Source organism: Microtus ochrogaster, unplaced genomic scaffold, assembly GCF_000317375.1.
Source record: "Microtus ochrogaster isolate Prairie Vole_2 unplaced genomic scaffold, MicOch1.0 UNK52, whole genome shotgun sequence".
Taxonomy (NCBI): domain Eukaryota; kingdom Metazoa; phylum Chordata; class Mammalia; order Rodentia; family Cricetidae; genus Microtus; species Microtus ochrogaster.
In genome coordinates this window covers 2,180,126-2,197,873 of record NW_004949150.1, presented here as the reverse complement: position 1 = coordinate 2,197,873, position 17,748 = coordinate 2,180,126, and the positions used below count along the sequence as shown (strand labels likewise).

General features: G+C 44.8%; 1 protein-coding gene across 1 annotated transcript in view; it reads left to right on the top strand.

Moving 5' to 3' along the window:
- Mcm3 (minichromosome maintenance complex component 3) overlaps nt 1-1,845 on the top strand; it is an 18,498-nt gene extending 16,653 nt beyond the window's left edge. Inside the window, exon 17 of the mRNA XM_005369567.3 lies at nt 1,189-1,845. Coding sequence (XP_005369624.1) covers nt 1,189-1,387 — 199 coding nt within the window. The 3' untranslated portion in view covers nt 1,388-1,845. The remainder of the gene's footprint in view (nt 1-1,188) is intronic.
- The last annotated feature ends 15,903 nt before the right edge of the window (nt 1,846-17,748 follow it).

Sequence of the window (17,748 nt, the reverse complement as noted above, 5' to 3'; positions counted from 1 at the left end):
GGTCTCGAACTCACAGAGATCCGCCTGCCTCTGCCTTCCAAGTGCTGGGATTAAAGGCGTGCGCCATCACCGCCCGGCCACCAAGGACAAATTTTGATTTGTATCTTAGCTTTGGCTTTTTGTAATTGTGTCTATTTGATTTGACACAGATTTTCACTAGGGCTTTGAAAAATATTTTTCAACCTGAAATTTAATGTTTACTGGACACCAAAGAACTACATAGCTAAGGCTAATTTGTTAGAAGATACAGAACACCATGCAGTCAAACGTAGAAAAATATTTAGAGAGGAACACTAAAACCGGTTGTAATTCCATGCTCCAGAAACTGTCAGTGAACCCTGTGCTTTCTGGGTCAACTCAGATTTCCAAGGGGTGCTGTGCGAAGAGTTTTGGTTTTAAAACACTTCACTATACAAAGTAGACTGGCTTTAAACTCAGATTCCTTCTTGCCCCTGCATCCTGAGTGCTGGGATTAAAGGCATGTGCCCCCTTACCTAGTTTGATGTATAGATTTTTTTTGTTTGTTTTAAGACAGGGTTTCTCTGTTTAACAGCCATGGCTGTCCTGGAACTCACTTTGTAGACCAGGCTGGTCTCAAACTCACATAGATCAGTCTGGCTTTGCCCCCCAAGTGTGCGCCACCACTGTCTGGTAATATATAGATTCTTAAATAAGCTCTTGAACGGCATTGAGGTGGCTCCTTGTCACTGCCATTTACGGTGAAACATACTTAGGTTTGTTGCATGGCACACTCGTGTGGCATGGTAAGGTTCCTAGACTGGCGGAGAGGTGTGGGCTCTTTACCTACTGTGAATAAACTGTCCCTCAGATACTGTGCCAGCTGATCTACTGTGCCGTGTGCAGGGTTGCTGGTCTCGTCAACAGCCTCCAGGCTTCACCGCCCCCCTCATGTTTGACTTGCAGGAAGCTCTGTGAGCAGTGTAGGTTAGCGTTAAAGAGAGCTGCTTAGACTATTGGGAGAACACTAATGTTAATGCTTCATATCTAAGCTTGCCATAGAGCTTCAGTTTTGTGTACGACCGTTTTGTTTAAGACTTGGTCTCACCATGTGGTACAGACTGCTTGTGAATTTAGGATTTCTCCAGCCTCAGCTTTCTTAGTGCTGCTATTGCATAGGTGCTGCAGTGTGCCTGGCTTTTCTGCTCATGGTTTTCCTCTCTTGGGCAGGTTGAAGGCTTTCAAGGCGGCCCTCTTGGATGTGTTCCGAGAAGCTCACGCGCAGTCTGTGGGCATGAGCCACCTCACAGAATCCATCAATCGGGATAGAGAAGAGCCCTTCTCCTCAGAGGAGATCCAGGCATCACTGAGCAGAATGCAGGATGACAACCAGGTCATGGTGTCTGAGGGCATCATCTTCCTTATCTGAGCAGGGCATGTATGAAGTCCCTCTGCCAAGGACTGCCCTGTCCCCGCCATTGTCTCCATTCTTCAGTAACTGTTTAGTGATGGAAGCTGCAGAACGTGGGTGATGAGGCTGTCAGGACCTGGTGGACGCTCTGAGAATGGCTGCTGCTGTGGGCTGGAGCGGGGAGAGGGCGGGGGCCAGGACTCTGGTCACACACCTTCCGGCCTTAAACGATGGAAGTTATTGCAGGACTTGTTGGGTTTGGGGGCACAACTGTTTTTTGTGTTTATTGCTTGTGTTTTTAATTCCTCCGCCACCCCCAAGCACTTTAGGACAAGCCTTGAGGTCTGTTTGCCAGAGTGGCTCTAGCAGATCACAAAGGTGGATTGGAGAAAGCTTTCTTTGCAGTCAAATTAGACTAAAATGTATAATGTGTTGTTGACCTAAGTATCCGAGATATTGACACCCAGTAAATAGAACTATTTTATACATGTGGACTTTGTATTCTGTGCTTTAAAAATAATAACTGTGTGTGTTTGTGTGTGTGTGTGTGTGTGTGTTGGAGCTGGGACATGTGTTGTGTGGGGGTCAGTGGGCATCTTGTGTGTGTTGGTTCTCATCTACCATGTGGATCCTAGGGATCCAGCCTGGGTACCAGTCTTGGCAGCAGGCACCTAGGCACCTTTACCCTCTGAGCTGTCTCTTAGGCCTCGGCCTCCTTGAAGATTTTTTTTTTCTTTTTAAATCCATTCTAAAAACATACCAAATGAATCATATGCTGACCAACCTGGTCTATAGAGCGAGTTCTAGGACAGCCAGGGCTACAAAGAGAGACCGTGTCTTGAAAAGTACAGCAAAATAAATAAATAAAAATCACACACTGAAATTAGCTAGACCCAAAGACTATGCAGCTCACTGAACTTCTCTACCTTCAGAGTAGCCATTGGGAAGGGAGGCTGTGGAGGTCACCCGAATTCTATGCTTTCACTACTGAATTTATTTTTATGCACTTAATCCACCCCCAACAAAGAAAACGTCATGGCAGAGTTAAACTAGAAAGAGCTCATATGCGCTAGTCCTCCCGTGACTCAGCATCCAGTCTTCCGTTCTGTCCACATGTTACACAATACCCCTGTGTACTGACAAGGTTCCATATGTGAGGGACAACGTGTGCTTTTTCCAAGGTTGTGATGCCACGTATGTATTCTATGTGTTCCTACAAATTTTATGATTGCTTTTCCTTAGAGTTGAGTGCTACTTTATTTTTTATATATCTCTGATTTTATCTACCATCTGTTGATGGACAATTGAATGGATTCCAGTTCTTTGACACCGTGAATAAAGCAGCAATAAACATGGGTTTTTACCTCTGGTAGGGTATGGAATCAATGTGGGGTACAAGTATCTACCCCACTTGTATGGGTATGGAGTTCTCTGGGGTGTGTGCTCAGGATGCAAAAGTTTGGGTCATATGGTAGTTTTACTTTTAATGTCTTGAGAACTCTCCAAACTGATATCCTCAATTTTTATAAAGCATATTTAATTTCATTTGCAGGATTAGCTTCTGCATTTACATCGGGTTGCCACAAGGTGGCAGCAGTCTGCTGTGATCTCTTTTGGGGATTTTATTTCTGTCCTGTAGTTTTTTTTCCTCAGCAAACTATTTGTCAGCTAAAACAGATTGTGCACACCAAACCTTGCTGATTTGGAAAAGCTAAATAAACACATCAGCCTCCAGAAGTCCAGGGAAACTGGCTCAACCAAGGTTCCTTTTTAGAGGACTGATGATTTATGTCAGAAACTTAAATGGTTCTTATCTGTAGGCTTGCAGGGTACTTCCGCAGTTACTTGGCATTGAGACGTTTGTTTTTAAGTGTGTACAGAAGTTGGCGGGGCCAGCACAAATTTCTCTATAGAGTAGTTTTTGAAGAACTTTTTTTTTTCTTTTTTTTCCAGGGTTTTTCCATGTAGCTTTGGAGCCTGTCTTGGAACTCACTCTGTAGACCAGGCTGGCCTTGAACTCCCAGAGATCCACCAGCCCCTGCCTCCCGAGTGCTGGGATTAAAGGCGTGCACCACCACCGCCCGGCCACTTTTCAAGGAACTTTTATATTTTCTTATAAACACAAAGCATGTGTTTGGGGTGCACAGACCTAAGGTGTGTCTGGTGGCAGATGAGCCCTGGGGGTATGTCATGTTGGTTGGGAGTTATTTTTCCTGAAGCTGCGAAGCAGAAGCTTCTGTAGCTGTTCATGCCAAGGTTTTATTCTGGTGTGAGGATGAGGACAAAATTATTGGTGAGATCCCCCCCCCCCCACACACACACACAGCATACACACAGATCTGAGCTCCTAAGTTCTATGAAGCCAAAATTAGAGCACAGGCCAAAAGAGAGTGTGTGAGTACTGGCAGTACACAGTGGGCTGCAGTTGGTGCAGGAAACGCTGTGGGAATAAAGAGACTGAGCTAGAGGAGGAAGGTGGGGGCAGCTGATGGATAGTTCTGTAAAGGAAAGTTTCAAGTTTTTAGGGGTCTCAAATGGTCTGTTCCAGAAATCTCAAAGGTTCCTTCAGCGAGACTGTTTCCACCTCTGGGGAAACAGACACAGTGTGGGAGGGCAACAAGCATTAAGCACTGGCCACTCCGGCCATCTCCTGCTTAGCTAAAAGGTAGAAGAGAAGATGGTGATGTAAGTACCAAGGGCACCATCATGTCATTGTCTAGAGGCCTTGGGTAGAACCCACGGCAGACACCTAAAAGTGCTGTGTAGGGAACCAGGAAGATGGCTCTGGATAAAAGCTGGTCATGCAACTCTAATAACCTAAGCTGATTGCCAAAAGCTTCATACAAGGCCAGATCTGACGCCTCCCTGTAACCTGGGCCCTCCCGTGGTGAGATGGGAGGTGGAGATGGGAGATTGGAAGCTCGTAGGTTACCTAGTTTGGAGTACATAGCACGGGCACAAGTGTGACCCACGTGAGATACCTTGCATCAAAGTTGAAGAATCAACCGGAAGGCTGTTGTCTGACCTATACATGTACCGTGACCTACGTGTGTGCATGTGCGTGCACACACAGTGCTCAGCCTGTGACCAGATGCTCTTGACAGAGCGATTGCAATGTACTGACTTGGACTCATTAGAAAAACCATGCTTAAGCTGTTGGGACTGCAGAGATAGCTCGTGTTAAGAATGCACGGTGTGCTTACATAGGATGTGAGTTTTGTTCCCAGTACCCATGTTGGGCTGCTTACAACCTCATCTGACTCCAGCATTCCAGCAATGCACTGACACAATTAAAAAAATAGTAAACGTTGAAAACGTGTTGCTTTCAAAAGACTACTAAGCTGTCTGCATTCCTCATTCCAAAGAAGCCAGCTTCCATTTAGGTATGCTATCTGAAGTAGCTAAGCAGGTTCTGGGGCTTAGAGAAGTAAGGTTTTTCTGTCTTGAGAAATTAGGGCATCATAGATAGGGCCCTGGATGGATGAAATGTTGGTTTTTTTAAAAAAAAGAGTGAGCCGGCAGTGGCATATGTCTTTAATCCCAGCACTCGGGAGGCAGAGGTGGGCGGATCTCTGTGAGTTCGAGGCCAGCCTGGACTACAAGAGCTAGTTTCAGGACCAACTCCAAAGCTACAGAGAGACCCTGTCTCAAAAAAAAAAAAAGTGTTTTTCAAAGTAGCTTGGGAAGGTGCTGGGATTGAGTATGCCACTGAGTGCAGGTAACTAGAGAAAAAGCTTGTGCTGTTTGGTAATCTGTAAAATGGGGCTATACCTTTGCAGGTTATTTATGAGCCACGTGGGCCTCTATTTACACAAAACTAAATTACTAGGGGCTGGAGACATAACTCTGCTAGAGTGCTTACTTAGCTTTCGCAAGGCCTTGGGTTCAATCTCCAGCATCCTCTTTTAATTCATGCCCCTTTTTTTTCTGTCTCTTGGTAGTTCCTACTCTTACATGCATTGTGGGCCTGGCTGAAGTACCTCCCTTGTGATAGGTAGGGTCTTTAGCTCTCCCCATCGGACTGCTATTTCCTGTAGTGACAGGCAGTGTTAGCAGCCCTGTGAGGTAGGTCAGGGAAACCTGGAGAAGAAAAGGGAAATACGAAATCAGGTTTGGCTGCCTCGTTCCTACACATCCTACCCCCACCCCCCATATGACTGACTGTAAATCTACACTAGCTGTCGTAATGGTTCTGGACGTTTAGATTTTTTTAAGGTGTGTTTATGGTGCCTGTAGATGTACCCATGTGTGTATGGGGTACACTTGCCCATATGTGTATGCGCGTGGAAACCCAGAAGTTGACATCAAGTGTCTTACCTCATGCCACTCTCATCATAATTTCTATTATTCTTTCTTGAGACAAGTTCCCTCACTGACCCCGGAGCTGGATATTTCTGACTTGACTGGCTGACCAATGGACCCCTGAGAATATGTCTGTGTTTGCCTCGCTGGACTGTGGTTGCACCCAGCTTTGACATAGGTTCTGTGGATCTGAACTCAGGGCCTCATATTGTACAGCAAGCATTTTACCTACTGATCCATCTCCACAACTCCAGGAAACCTACTAAGGTCCTTAGATCAGAGTTCACCCTGGGAAACCAGTGAGTTTACTGGACTTCCTTACACTGCAGGGGGAGGGGAGGCCTAGCTTGTGTGCTTGGAAGAGTGCATTCTCCAATACGAGCCCCATGATGCCAGACTTTCTGAGATAAGGCCTACTCAAAATGTTTGGTCAATGGACTAAGGTGGGTAGGTGGGAGTCGCCTGTGCTCCGGCTGCTGCAGCCATTCAGTCTTTGGAACAGCGCTGTGTGGTTGCTCCACCTTGCTGCTCTCCTCGGGGACACTAACTTTTCTGGGTGTGGAGATGGGAGTGGAATTGATCACACAGGAAATGTCACTAGAGAGCTACAGGCCGCCCAAGGGATGTAAGACTTCATTAGGGTGTTGGGATGCTTTCTCTGACACTGCCTTCATCCTAGTGAGGCCAGCCACATCCTTAGAGGAGAGTGCATGGTTTCTTAACCAAAGTATTTGTTGTGTGAGTCCTCGGGAGATGCCGCAGACACATGCCTCCCCATCCTAGATTGGGAGCCCACAGCAGATCAAAGTCGGGTCTACTTCTGAAGAGCTTGATGAACTAGTTTTATTGGGTACTTGTGGGAACATTGGTGAGGGTTTCCTTACAGGAGCAGAAATGACTCAATGACAGCTCATCACCAAAGCCCACCCCAGCATAGATGACAGCACACAAAAGCTGGGAAGCCTGTAGCCAGCAGGACAGGTTGAGAGTGTTGTTTCTAACTGACCTCGTTAGTCTAAACCTCTCGCAGGCCACTCAGCCAGTCACTGCTTCTTCCAGGCTCCCTGACTGCCCTGACAGTCTTTGGAGCTTGAGTTGTCTGCTCTGGAGAAGGGGCCTTGTGAATCTGGTCAGTTTCAGGGACTTCCTGAAGCCATTCTGAGCTGTTGACTTTCCTTTTTGAAGAGCTTCCTTACCAAAGGGAAGGCTTCACTCTCGAAACTGCTACACAACAGGATTTCAATACCTGGTTACGTACAATCATTCCAAAGCTGTGAATGATACCAAAGTCTGAAAAAGCCCAAGTCCCTTAATGTAAAATGGTGTCTCACCTGCAGATTCTCTACATATATCCTGTTGCACACTTTAAGTCATCTCTAAATGATAGCCAATTCCGTACAAATGCTCTGTAAATAGTTGTTATAGTGTATTGCTTAGGAAATAATAAGTCAAAAAGGTGCCCATTTGGGGATTATTTTCATTTGGATTGATTGGCTGCAGACACAACCAGCAGACATGTAGCCCTGTGTCTTCCAATAGCAGAGGCTTCTCTGCCTCCATATTCCGTGAGCAGTATCCAGGACGTTTGCAATAACCTCAAAGGGCTTTTATTTAATTCCTAGGAAGATTTTTATCACAAAACTAACTTAAATTCCATTTTAACTTGCTGAAATATAAACCTAGTTTACGCCTCAGTGGAGAGTCTTGGAGTCTAGCTCATTCAGTATTAAGCAGCATGGAATCCTAGCTCATTCTCTTCGGTCTCCTCAGGGGAGGGAATTAAGATTCTAAATTCCTTTTCCGGACATTTTTACTATTAGGTCCTGAGTATTCTTGCACAGCCTGTAGGAGGATATTAGCGTCTGCTGAGATTTGCCATCCTGATAATAGCTGTCCCAGCAGGTATCTTTTGTAGTAAGCAAACCAAGCCTTCCTGCTTCAAGTGCCACCATTTAACCTTGCAGTAGGAAGGTCAATTTATGCCCTCATGCAAGTGTCTCTGGAATCAAAGCCATGATCAATTTGATAAAGCATTCCCAAGCAAAGTCTAGTTATAAACTATAGTTTCATGTTAGTATAGTATAGTTTTGTGTTAAACAATTATTTAGAAAGGTAGGCAACAATAATAACAGAAGGAGCATTCTAATGCACCTGCCGTAATTTACTTTGGTGAACTTTAAAACCAGTTTGGAGGCTGGCAAGATAGGCCATTAAATTAAGGTGCTTGCTGCCAGGTCTGTCCCTGGGACCCAAGGTGGATGAGGGCCGACTCCACAGACTCGGGTTTTCTGACCTCATGCACAGCACAAGTCAGTTCCTGCCATCCACCTTGGGCTCCAGCAACAGAACCCGAGTCATCAGACTTGGCAGCAAGATAGTTTGCTCTGGGTTTATAGCTAGTTAGTGGCGGAATCAATCCATATTCAGGGCTGTCTTGGTTATTAACTACAGTTCTATATGTGGCATATTGTGTTGTTCCCTTGCAAGGGTTTGGAGGGCTCTGTGAGCTAGAGGAGTCAGAGCTTTATCATTGACAAATTTTGTGGACAAGACCACAGAGTTCTAGTGTGCTGGGTGACTGGGTACCAGTGTCCGGAGATGAAACAATCCCTCCATAGGTAGGTGATGCTCTTTGAGAAATCTCAAGAACTTTCCCCAAGGCAGCAAAGCCTGTGTGGCAGTGATTGGCATGTGCTATTTCATATCATGAAGCTGATGGCTGTGGTGGGCACTAGGGTTACTAGGAAACTTGCTCTTGGGAGCTGGCTAAAAAGTTTTAATCATGAGAAACTCAAATATTTTTCTTTTTATTTCCAACCTAGAATCTTTTTCATTAGTGGAATACTAGAAAACACCCATAGTTATCAACCCAGATATGTGTTTGATATGCTGTCCTACGTCTGCATAACTGGACGTTGTCAGTTTTCATGATTGTAGACAATGCTATGAAGAACAGCCTTGCTGTAAGTTGGTGCACACACTTATTCCTTATGACAATTTCCTAGAAGCACAATTATTTTACACAAAATACATATGCTTTACTGCATTTCCAGTATATGTTGCCACATGTACGTTTGAGGACTGTGTTTTGTCTTGTACCCTTGCTGATACTAAACACCATCCCCATCGCCCCTTCTTTTTCAAATGATCGATTTTGGCGTGGTTGAGACTTGATTTGTAACATCCCGTATTTCTCATGTTGTACTTTCAGCAGTACCTGAAATTTGGATTTGTGGAAGTGGCTGGAGACTGTTTCCTACCTGAAACACACAGGAAGTAGAGAAAGGACAAGCCTCTCCCACTGTTTACTTTTGAGGACTAGATGTGACCTTCAGCAGAGTAGGAGTACTTCCTGAAGTGACCTAGCCCGATCCTGCATTTATCTTGTTAATTCAAAGGAAAAATGCCCAGAAAATATGTGTAACAGCTAAATAGGGCTCCTATGAAAGCATGGAGTAGACCCCAATCAAAAAGCAGGATTGAATTCATCGCTCATTATCTTCAGAGAGCAGGCAGAGTTGGTCAGATGTCTCCAACATCTCCAACATGTCTTAGACATCTGAGTAGTCATCTAAATACTATCCCATACCATACCATACCATACCATACCATACCATACCATACCATACCATACCATACCATACCATACCATACCATAGTCTTCTTGTCAAAGAACTGATTGTGCTGGCACAGAGAAAAAGGGCCCTGGAAGAGTTTTAGGGAGAGATCCCTTTGTCTGTGGATTAATATGAACAAACCTATAATCCCAACACTTAAGTGGTAGAGGCAGATGCATCAGGAGTTCAGTGATAGCATTGCCTACTCATGAAGCTGTAGTCTAGCTAGTGCTACATGATATCCTGTCCCCCAAAACAAAACACCCTCTCCCTACATAAAAAAGGATGGAGGAAAAGGAGGTAAAGAGAGAGATGGGAAGAATGGGAGACAGAGGAAGAGAAGTAGACAGACTAGAGGGAGTTAAGAGGCCAGCGAGCACAATCCTTCAAGGGTGGTTAGCTGTAGGAAAGCCGTGCAGTCTCCGTGAGTGTCCATGAGAGCTGGAGCAGAATGTTTTGCAGTTCTGAGCAGCTCCTGATGTCTCCGATGGAGCAGGCAGTAAGGGCTCACTTAACTCAGAAGCCAGGTCTAGGGTTGCTCGGTATGGTGCCAGGTGCCGCAGTGGAAACATTCTTGGGTCGCTTAGTTAAAATAGACCCTTCATAGCTGATACCAGCATATTTATTTGGTTTTTCTTGCTCATTCTCTTTCATCTCTCCCCGTGTCCCAGGCAGAGTGGGATGAGTTCCAGCTCTCTGCCTGGAAGACAGAAAGGACAAAGGCTGCTGTGTTTCCTCTCCAGGTGCCTCCTTCCTCCCTTTCTCCTTTATCTGCCTTTCACGTTCTCTTCTCTGTGAAGACGAACTGTTTCACAAGAAACCCTTTCGCCCCATGTTCTACAGCCTTCCTACCCAAATCAGGAGACCCTAGGACGATTGTCCGGAGTCATGGCCATGCAGGGTGAAAGTGACACGTGCCCCAAAGTGGCCATTTAACCCCCTTTTCTCTTCTCTTCTCATTTGATTGTATTTTCACGGAAACAGAGTTAGGGCATTTAGAATTCCGAGCATTTGGAGCTGATGCTGTTGTTTTCCACAAGAAGATAGGAAGAATGACCCGAAGAAGGGACCAGGGATCCCATTCCTCACATAAATGTACGTGCCCGTGTCCTCGTACAGACGCCCACTTCCCCGACTGTGCCCGGGAGGATAATTAATCATAATATTCTTTAGCATCTTGTCACATTATCTACATATTTAGCGTGTGTGTCACATGCTAAGGTGCTTGTGTGGAGGTCAAAAGCGTCTGTACTCTCCTTCCATTGTGTGGGAGCTGGAGATCAAACTCAGGTCATCAGGCTTGGCAACAAGCTTCTTTTTCCCCACTAAGCCATCTCGCGGGCCTCAGTCAGTCTTCTGTTTGGGGTTCCATAGGATCCTAAAGTGCAAGCAGCTTTGGAGGAGATTCGGTCCAAGAGCATCTCAAGTCATGCCTTCCCCAGAGCGTCACTACCAAATGCTCGTCAAGACTTGTGGGGACGCAGCTGCGGTGTTGCACATTCCAAATCCCAGTCAGATCTGAGTTTCAAGCTAGCCTGGTCTGCACACGGAGACTCGGGACAGCCAGGGTTACATAGTGAGACACTTATCTGAACAAAAAAAGGGAGAAAAGACTCGGAGAGAGACCAATATTTCTCCATCTTAAAAGCACATACAAATATTTGAAAATAATATTCTGTGTCTTCAATCCTTCTCGTCCCCCAAAGGCCCCCATTTTAGTCATTTAAACTGGGTGAAGGAGAAATGAAACAGCAGGAACAAAAAGTGAAGTCAGGTGAGTACCTGCTGAGCACCAGCAGTAGCAGGACGCCGGCTAGGCTAGGAGCCTGGGCACGCTGGAAGCCTAAGAGGCGGGATCCAAAGCAATCCCCTTCAGAGCATCGAAGATTCGGAGAGCAACTTGAGAGCCTTAGAAATCCAGAGCCCATGCAAACAACCATTCAAGTGGCCAATATGAAAACCACCTCTGGTTGTCTTTCGTTAATGGCTGAATGAGCTGGCATGAGAGAAAGAGAGTTTTTAAAGGAACACTGGGCAGTTCGGAGGAGGAGCTGGATGTGGGAGATGCTGTGAGTTTGGGAGGAACTCAGAGAGCTGAAGTGGCCACTACAGGCAAAAAGAACACGTTGGAGTGAAGGAGGGCACAGAACACAAAACTCAGAATTGAGTTTGCTTGTGTGAACATTTTGAGAATTGGACACATCCATGAGATTTTGGGCCAATACATGAGAAATTAGTGATGCAGAGGTTAAGAATGGGGTCACAGACCAGGTTTTTGCACCCCGACTTATCATATGGAAACTCCGTTTCTTGTCAGTATTGATGATTGGGGGAAAGTACAGGGACAAAAATTGCTGATTCCTGGTTCCTCAATAACCCTGGTGGAAACGCGCCGAGGAGCGATTTGGTGGGAGGAAGGCAGGAACTTTTAGAGGGTGTTCGACCTTAAATTGACAGACGGTGAGCTGGGCTTTCCCCAGGCCCTGCGCTTGGGCAGTGCACTGACTAATTGCATCCAGCTCAGAGCAGGAAGTCGGCCTGCAGCTGAGCGAGTGAAAGTCTGCACGGAACCTGCAGACTGCCACGGCAGGCAGTGGTACCAGGATAGACCACCCCAGGACTCCGAATCAGCCTTGCCTTCCCATGAGATTTATCCCATACTTGTCAAAGGACCACCCAGAGTATAGAAGGAGAGCCAAGACGCTTCTTAGATATCGGGATGTACAGGGAGCTTAAGATGTCTCTTTTCTTATCCAATGGACTTACAAGGACGTTTGATTGTCAGTTTCCCAGTTTCAGAAAACGTCACACCTTCCGCGAACCCACTGCCCTGCTCTGTGTGTCGGTTTTACTATGTAGACCAGGCCTAGCATAGTCATGGTTCCCTGGCCTCAATTTACAAGGACTGGGTTTACCAGTGTTGGAAACCACACCACATCCCGATGTGGCTTTATGGGACACGCAGCAGTTTCTCTAACATTCGAGTTTGGGCCACCTCGACTTCCTACAGGAAGTCTGTGATGTGGCTACTCGGGTAGCTGATGAAAATGAAGTCTCTACTGGACGTGGTGATTCACACTTTTAATCTCGGAACTTGGGTGGCAGAGACAGGTGGCTGTCTGCGAGTTTGAGGTCTACACGGCGAGTTCCAAGACAGTCAGGACTACATAGACCCTATCTCAAAAAACCTAAATCAATAAATAAATAAGAAAAAAGAGAAAGAGAATGGAGTCTTCGCTTTCAAATAGGCTCACCGGGACTAATAAGTTAGATGGTTTTGAGACCCAACACTGGGTAAAAAGGTCTTTCTAGATGGCAGGCTTGAGGTAGCAGTCTGAGCTTCTCAGACCAAATCTTGGTGCTGGCTGACTTCCTCCTGAGATGATCTTGTCTTCTCTGTATCGCTTTGCTCTGCGTAGACATCATAAGACTGTTTTGTGTTTCAGCGTGTAACCTTACTTGTAGAACCCCTATGCTATGAAAGCACAATGTAGGTTTGTTTGGAAACGGTCTGAATCCTAAACTTGTGCCTCAAAAGCCCCTTGTCAACTCAGACACCAGGGGTGTGTCAGCTGAGATCTCATTTCCTTCCAGGGCTAACTCAAATTTCTGTTGTTTTTATGCACAAGGACTATATGCTGTGCCATCTATCCTGGAAGAGGCTCTGTCTTTAAAATTCCTAAAGGGGCAGGGCGATGGTGGCGCACGCCTTTAATTTCAGCACTTGGGAGGCAGAGGAGGCGGATCTCTGTGAATTCGAGGCCAACCTCGTCTACAAGAGCTAGTTCCAGGACAGGCTCCAGAGCTGCAGTGAAACCCTGTCTTGAAAAACTAAAATAAGTAAATAAAAAATAAAGTCCCTAAAGGACCACAGGTAAATTCTCTCTGAAACAGCAATGCTGTCTGATCTACCACAAAGTGCACAGCTCCCCTGGATTTAGAAGACATCTGTATTTCTCCAGTACAATACTCAGCTGTTCCTCTTTACCATGTCCCAATTTTATCAACCTTTTCTTAAAGCCAAGCTTGATTTAATGTAGTTGATGATAGAGCACCATTATGGTGGCTTTCTTGATTTAAATGGCACCCAACCATTTAAATGACATATTCACCTTATTTTATGTGCACGAGTGTTTTGCCTGCAAATATATGGTTATGTGCACTGCGCGTGTGCCTTGCACCAGAAGAGGATATCATGTTTCTTTGAACTGAAGCTATGCATGGTTGTGAGTCATGGTGTGGCACTGGGACTTGAACCTGGGTCCTCTGCAAAGGCAGCCAGCTCTCTTAATCACGGAGCTATCTCACTAGTCTCTCTTGCTTTTTATTTTTCTTCTCCTTACCCTGTCCAGAGTGGATGCTTAATAAACTGCTGCTAACAAGGAAACGGAAGTGCAATGCCGTGGTCTCCATAGAGATCTGAGAGAGCCCGCCCTTGCCCAAACTGGACCTTTCTCCAGTGACCTATAACTTCTTCCACCAACGGTTCTCTCTCTGCATTCTGCTCAAACTCTGTTCTTGCTTTTCTTTCTTATTTTTCTCCCAGAGCTTTTGTCTTCTCCCTTACACCAATTCTTTCTTTCCTCCTGTCTGCTTCTGCCTTCTCTTTTTTTTCTCCCTCCCTTTTCCTTTCGTCCCTGTCCCAGTTCCCTTGTTTTCCCTTCTCTCTCCCCCACTTTCCTTTTCCCTCCTGACTTGGTCTCTGGCAGAATCTCTAGCTCCCTATGCAGCCTAGCGTGACCTAGAACTTTTGGACTTTGAGTCTTCACCTCCTCAGTGCTGTGATTGCAGGCAAGAAGCACCGCACCTCATTTGTGGCCGTGCTCGGGATACTTCAGAGCTTTGTGCTTGCGAGGCCACCACTCTACCCTGTGAATACATCGCCGGCCCACCAACCCTTTACCAGAGAGAAGGAGAGAGAGAAAGGCTAAAGAAGAAAGGCAGAAAGAGAAAACCAGAGCCACAAAGGCAGAAGGGAAAGCAGGCTTCTGTGGTTTCGTTCTGTTAGCTCACACTCAGTAATTCCTAGTCTCAGAAACATCAGCACATGGAGACTCATGCACAGCTTCTTTATGTGACAAATAATCAATAGATTTGAAAGGAAGGACTGGCTGGGCATAGGGGCACACATGGAGGCCAGCAGTGTGCTTTTGAGGGAGGCCTGGTCTCCACAGTAATCTGAGTTCAAAGCAATAGAGAAATCTTGTTTCTACAAAGAGGGAGAGACAGAGACAGAGACAGGTTAGTCAGCCACAGTGAACTGTGACCTGGTGTTGCTTCTAAAAAACACATGATGGGGTTCACTATTTATTTCAGCCAGATAAGAAAAATTAACAAAGCACCCTGAAACTGGAATTATTCCACTACATTATATTGGGAAGAAAGGATTATGTGGACGTGGTGGGGTCTACAGGGGCTATCAATCACATCTCTACATCTTTATATTCAATAGGAGACCCAGGGCTAGAGGAAATGGAGATTGGATTTCTTGTGCTAGGGACTAAGAAGACAAGCTATATATTTAATTAGCTCAAACAACCTAAGAAAAAGAAGACTCTTTTGCTTGAGGGGGCAACAAGATGCAAGAAGCACGGGGTTAGAGAATAAAATTCAAGATATTCTGATGTCATTCTAGTCTGACTTTGACATAAATATATAATCTCCAGGAAAATAAATCACTAGGGGATAAACACAGGGTTAAAATAAATCACATACTAACAACTTTTGTTTGTGAATAAGGTAATAAAAGACCTCAGTCTAAAGTTTGAATTTAATTCTAATTTATAATACCCTTTAAATGTAGTATATGATAAAATGGCTTGTCTTGTCTTATGAGAAATCAGAGCTCAGACATAAAAAGCAAAAGGAAACAGAAAAGACTAAATTCCTTGAATGTCCCCACCAGTCTGCTTGGATTAGGTTAGGAGACAAATAACGCCTGGGTCCCAGTGGCTTGTGAGAGCAGATGCCCTGCTGCCGTGCCCAATGTGGGTCAGCTGGGAGACAGCTCACTGACCCAGCTCTGAAGATGCAGGCTGAGGGAGGGGCCGCCCTCTCGCCACCTTATCATTTCCCCACACAGTCCCACAATCCCTGAGGCAGAAGAAGAAAGTCATGGCGAATGACACATGGGTTTTACACTCTTTTGCCTGGCAGTGACTCACATGCATTTCATGGGCCAGAGCAAGACAAAGAGTAAGGGGGGAAAAAAAAAGCTACACCATATTCCTGGAAGCAGAGAACAGCTTTTTGATGAACACATTAGCGCCTTCCAGCGTCTACCTCTCTTTCCATCAAACACTCTGTTCTCCATTTTCACAGTGTTTTGACGTCTTCCCTAAGAAAAAGCACCCGAAGATACCAATCACTCAATTAGAGTATGTAATGCAAACCTAGCGTTTATTACATAATGTCTGACTATCTGGCTGATAGACAGTAGGTCATTAGATAGACAACCGCACAGATAAAACAGAAGCAAGAAAACAACAATAAATATTTCAATTTGGAAAGAGGAATGGGAGACGAGCATGTATTTATTTGGGATTGGGTTTGTAGCTTTGGCATTTTGCTTGGCTGGGTTACAGGCACCTCTTATGCTTGACATACATATTATCACAGGATTGGAACTTGGGTTCTGGATTTGGAAGGAGCTCACTTTAGTTTTTCTCTGTGGTTCCTGGTGGTACCTGAAAATTAATTTTTCCTCCTCCTAGTAATCTCTTTGATGCATATAAAATAGTGTTGTTAAAGAATCTTTGCTAGGGCTTTCATACTTGTCCCTTGATGGTTAAGGTATGGGAATCAGTTCCTGGGTAATTTTGAGAATGCTTGCAAAAGTTGAGAAATTTCTTACATATGTTAGAATTCTCTTTTGAAGCACAGTTCTCAGAACACCTATGTGTTGACAGAGGTTTCTGTCCTGCATGGTCTTGCAGCCATTCAGTACCAAAGGAGAAACACACAGAGGCTTACGTTAATTATAAACTAGTTGGCCTATTAGCTCAGGCTTATTATTAACTCTTATAACTTACATTAACCCATAATTCCTGTCTGTGTCAGCCACATGGCTTGGTAGCTTTTATCAGTGAGACTTTCTCATCTTGCTTCCTCTGTGTCTGGGTCATGACTGCAGACTGAGCCTTTCCTCTTCCCAGAATTCTCCTATTTTGGCCACCCCTCATATTTCCTGCTTGGCTACCAATCAATCAGCATTTTATTAAACCAATGCAAGTAACAAATCTTTACAGGGTACAAGACCATTGTCCCACAGCACCTATGTTTCTTTCTACATTCCCACATCTCTCCCTTCCTCTCTTGACTTGGTGGAAGATTACTAGAAAGGCATTCACACACATTTTATCTGAGTTCCTGCATCCAGTTATTTCATGCTTCCTTCTGATTTTCATCCTTGGGAAATTTGTTTGGCTGAGAGGTGTGTCTGTGCCTTTCTTCAGAAGCCTTTTTGCGATTGTCTTTTACTTTTGGTGGGTAGGAGCAGATGTTTCTTTCCCGTCTTGGAGGACTCTAGACTTCCGGAGTCAATTCTCTGTTTGCAAGCCTTTCAGGCCTGCTCTGAACTCAGTTTCTTGGTTGTGTAACTTTTGTCAATTCAGAAAAGTCTCACATAGACAAATAAGGTTCTGGTTTCTAATCTCTTTCTTTGAGGATACAAATTAATTAGATACAATATCTACCTTTCAAGTATTGCATTTATTTTGCTAAATGCATTGTGTTATAGAACATAGATTATCATTTATCTGGCCTGTAATTTAACTGCCTCAAGTACAATTAAATTGTTTAAGCTTTTGTTATGTTAGTGCCTTGTTTTCAGACATTAATTTCTGTGTTTTCAGATGTGCTCCTCTGCTATAGCAGTCTCTCTCTCCCTTTGTCTGTGTGTATTGTAGTGTATGTGCACTTGTGTGCTAGGACACACGCACACAGAGGTCAGAGAATGGCTTTTGGAGTCTTCCTCTATCATTTTCTACGTTGCTGTTATTATTATTTTGAGGTAAGTCTTTCCCTGAGCCTACAGCTTGTGTTTTGGCCAGGCTGGCTGGCCAACAAGTTCCCAGAACCAATCTGACTTTGTCCCTTGATTCTGGGGTTACAAGTATACCCAGCTTTATGTGGGTGCTGAGGATTCGAACTTAGGTCTCCATACTTTCACAGCAAATTTTCTTACCTACCAATCCATCTTCCTCTAGCAGACTAGATTCAGCTGTATAGAAAGAGGATAAAGTTTCTTGAAGTTGGATTTGTAAAAATAAATGTTTAAATTTATGCCATCAAGATCACCATCAGTTTCATGCTGCTATTTTATTTAATATATGCGTGATGGTTTTCACTGTATAACCACATGTTAAACTTCTTAATATAAATTTACAATAGTACAGACTTAGTACAGACTCTTACCTGGAACAATAGCCCACAGAAAGCATTCGTGGAGTATGACTCCAA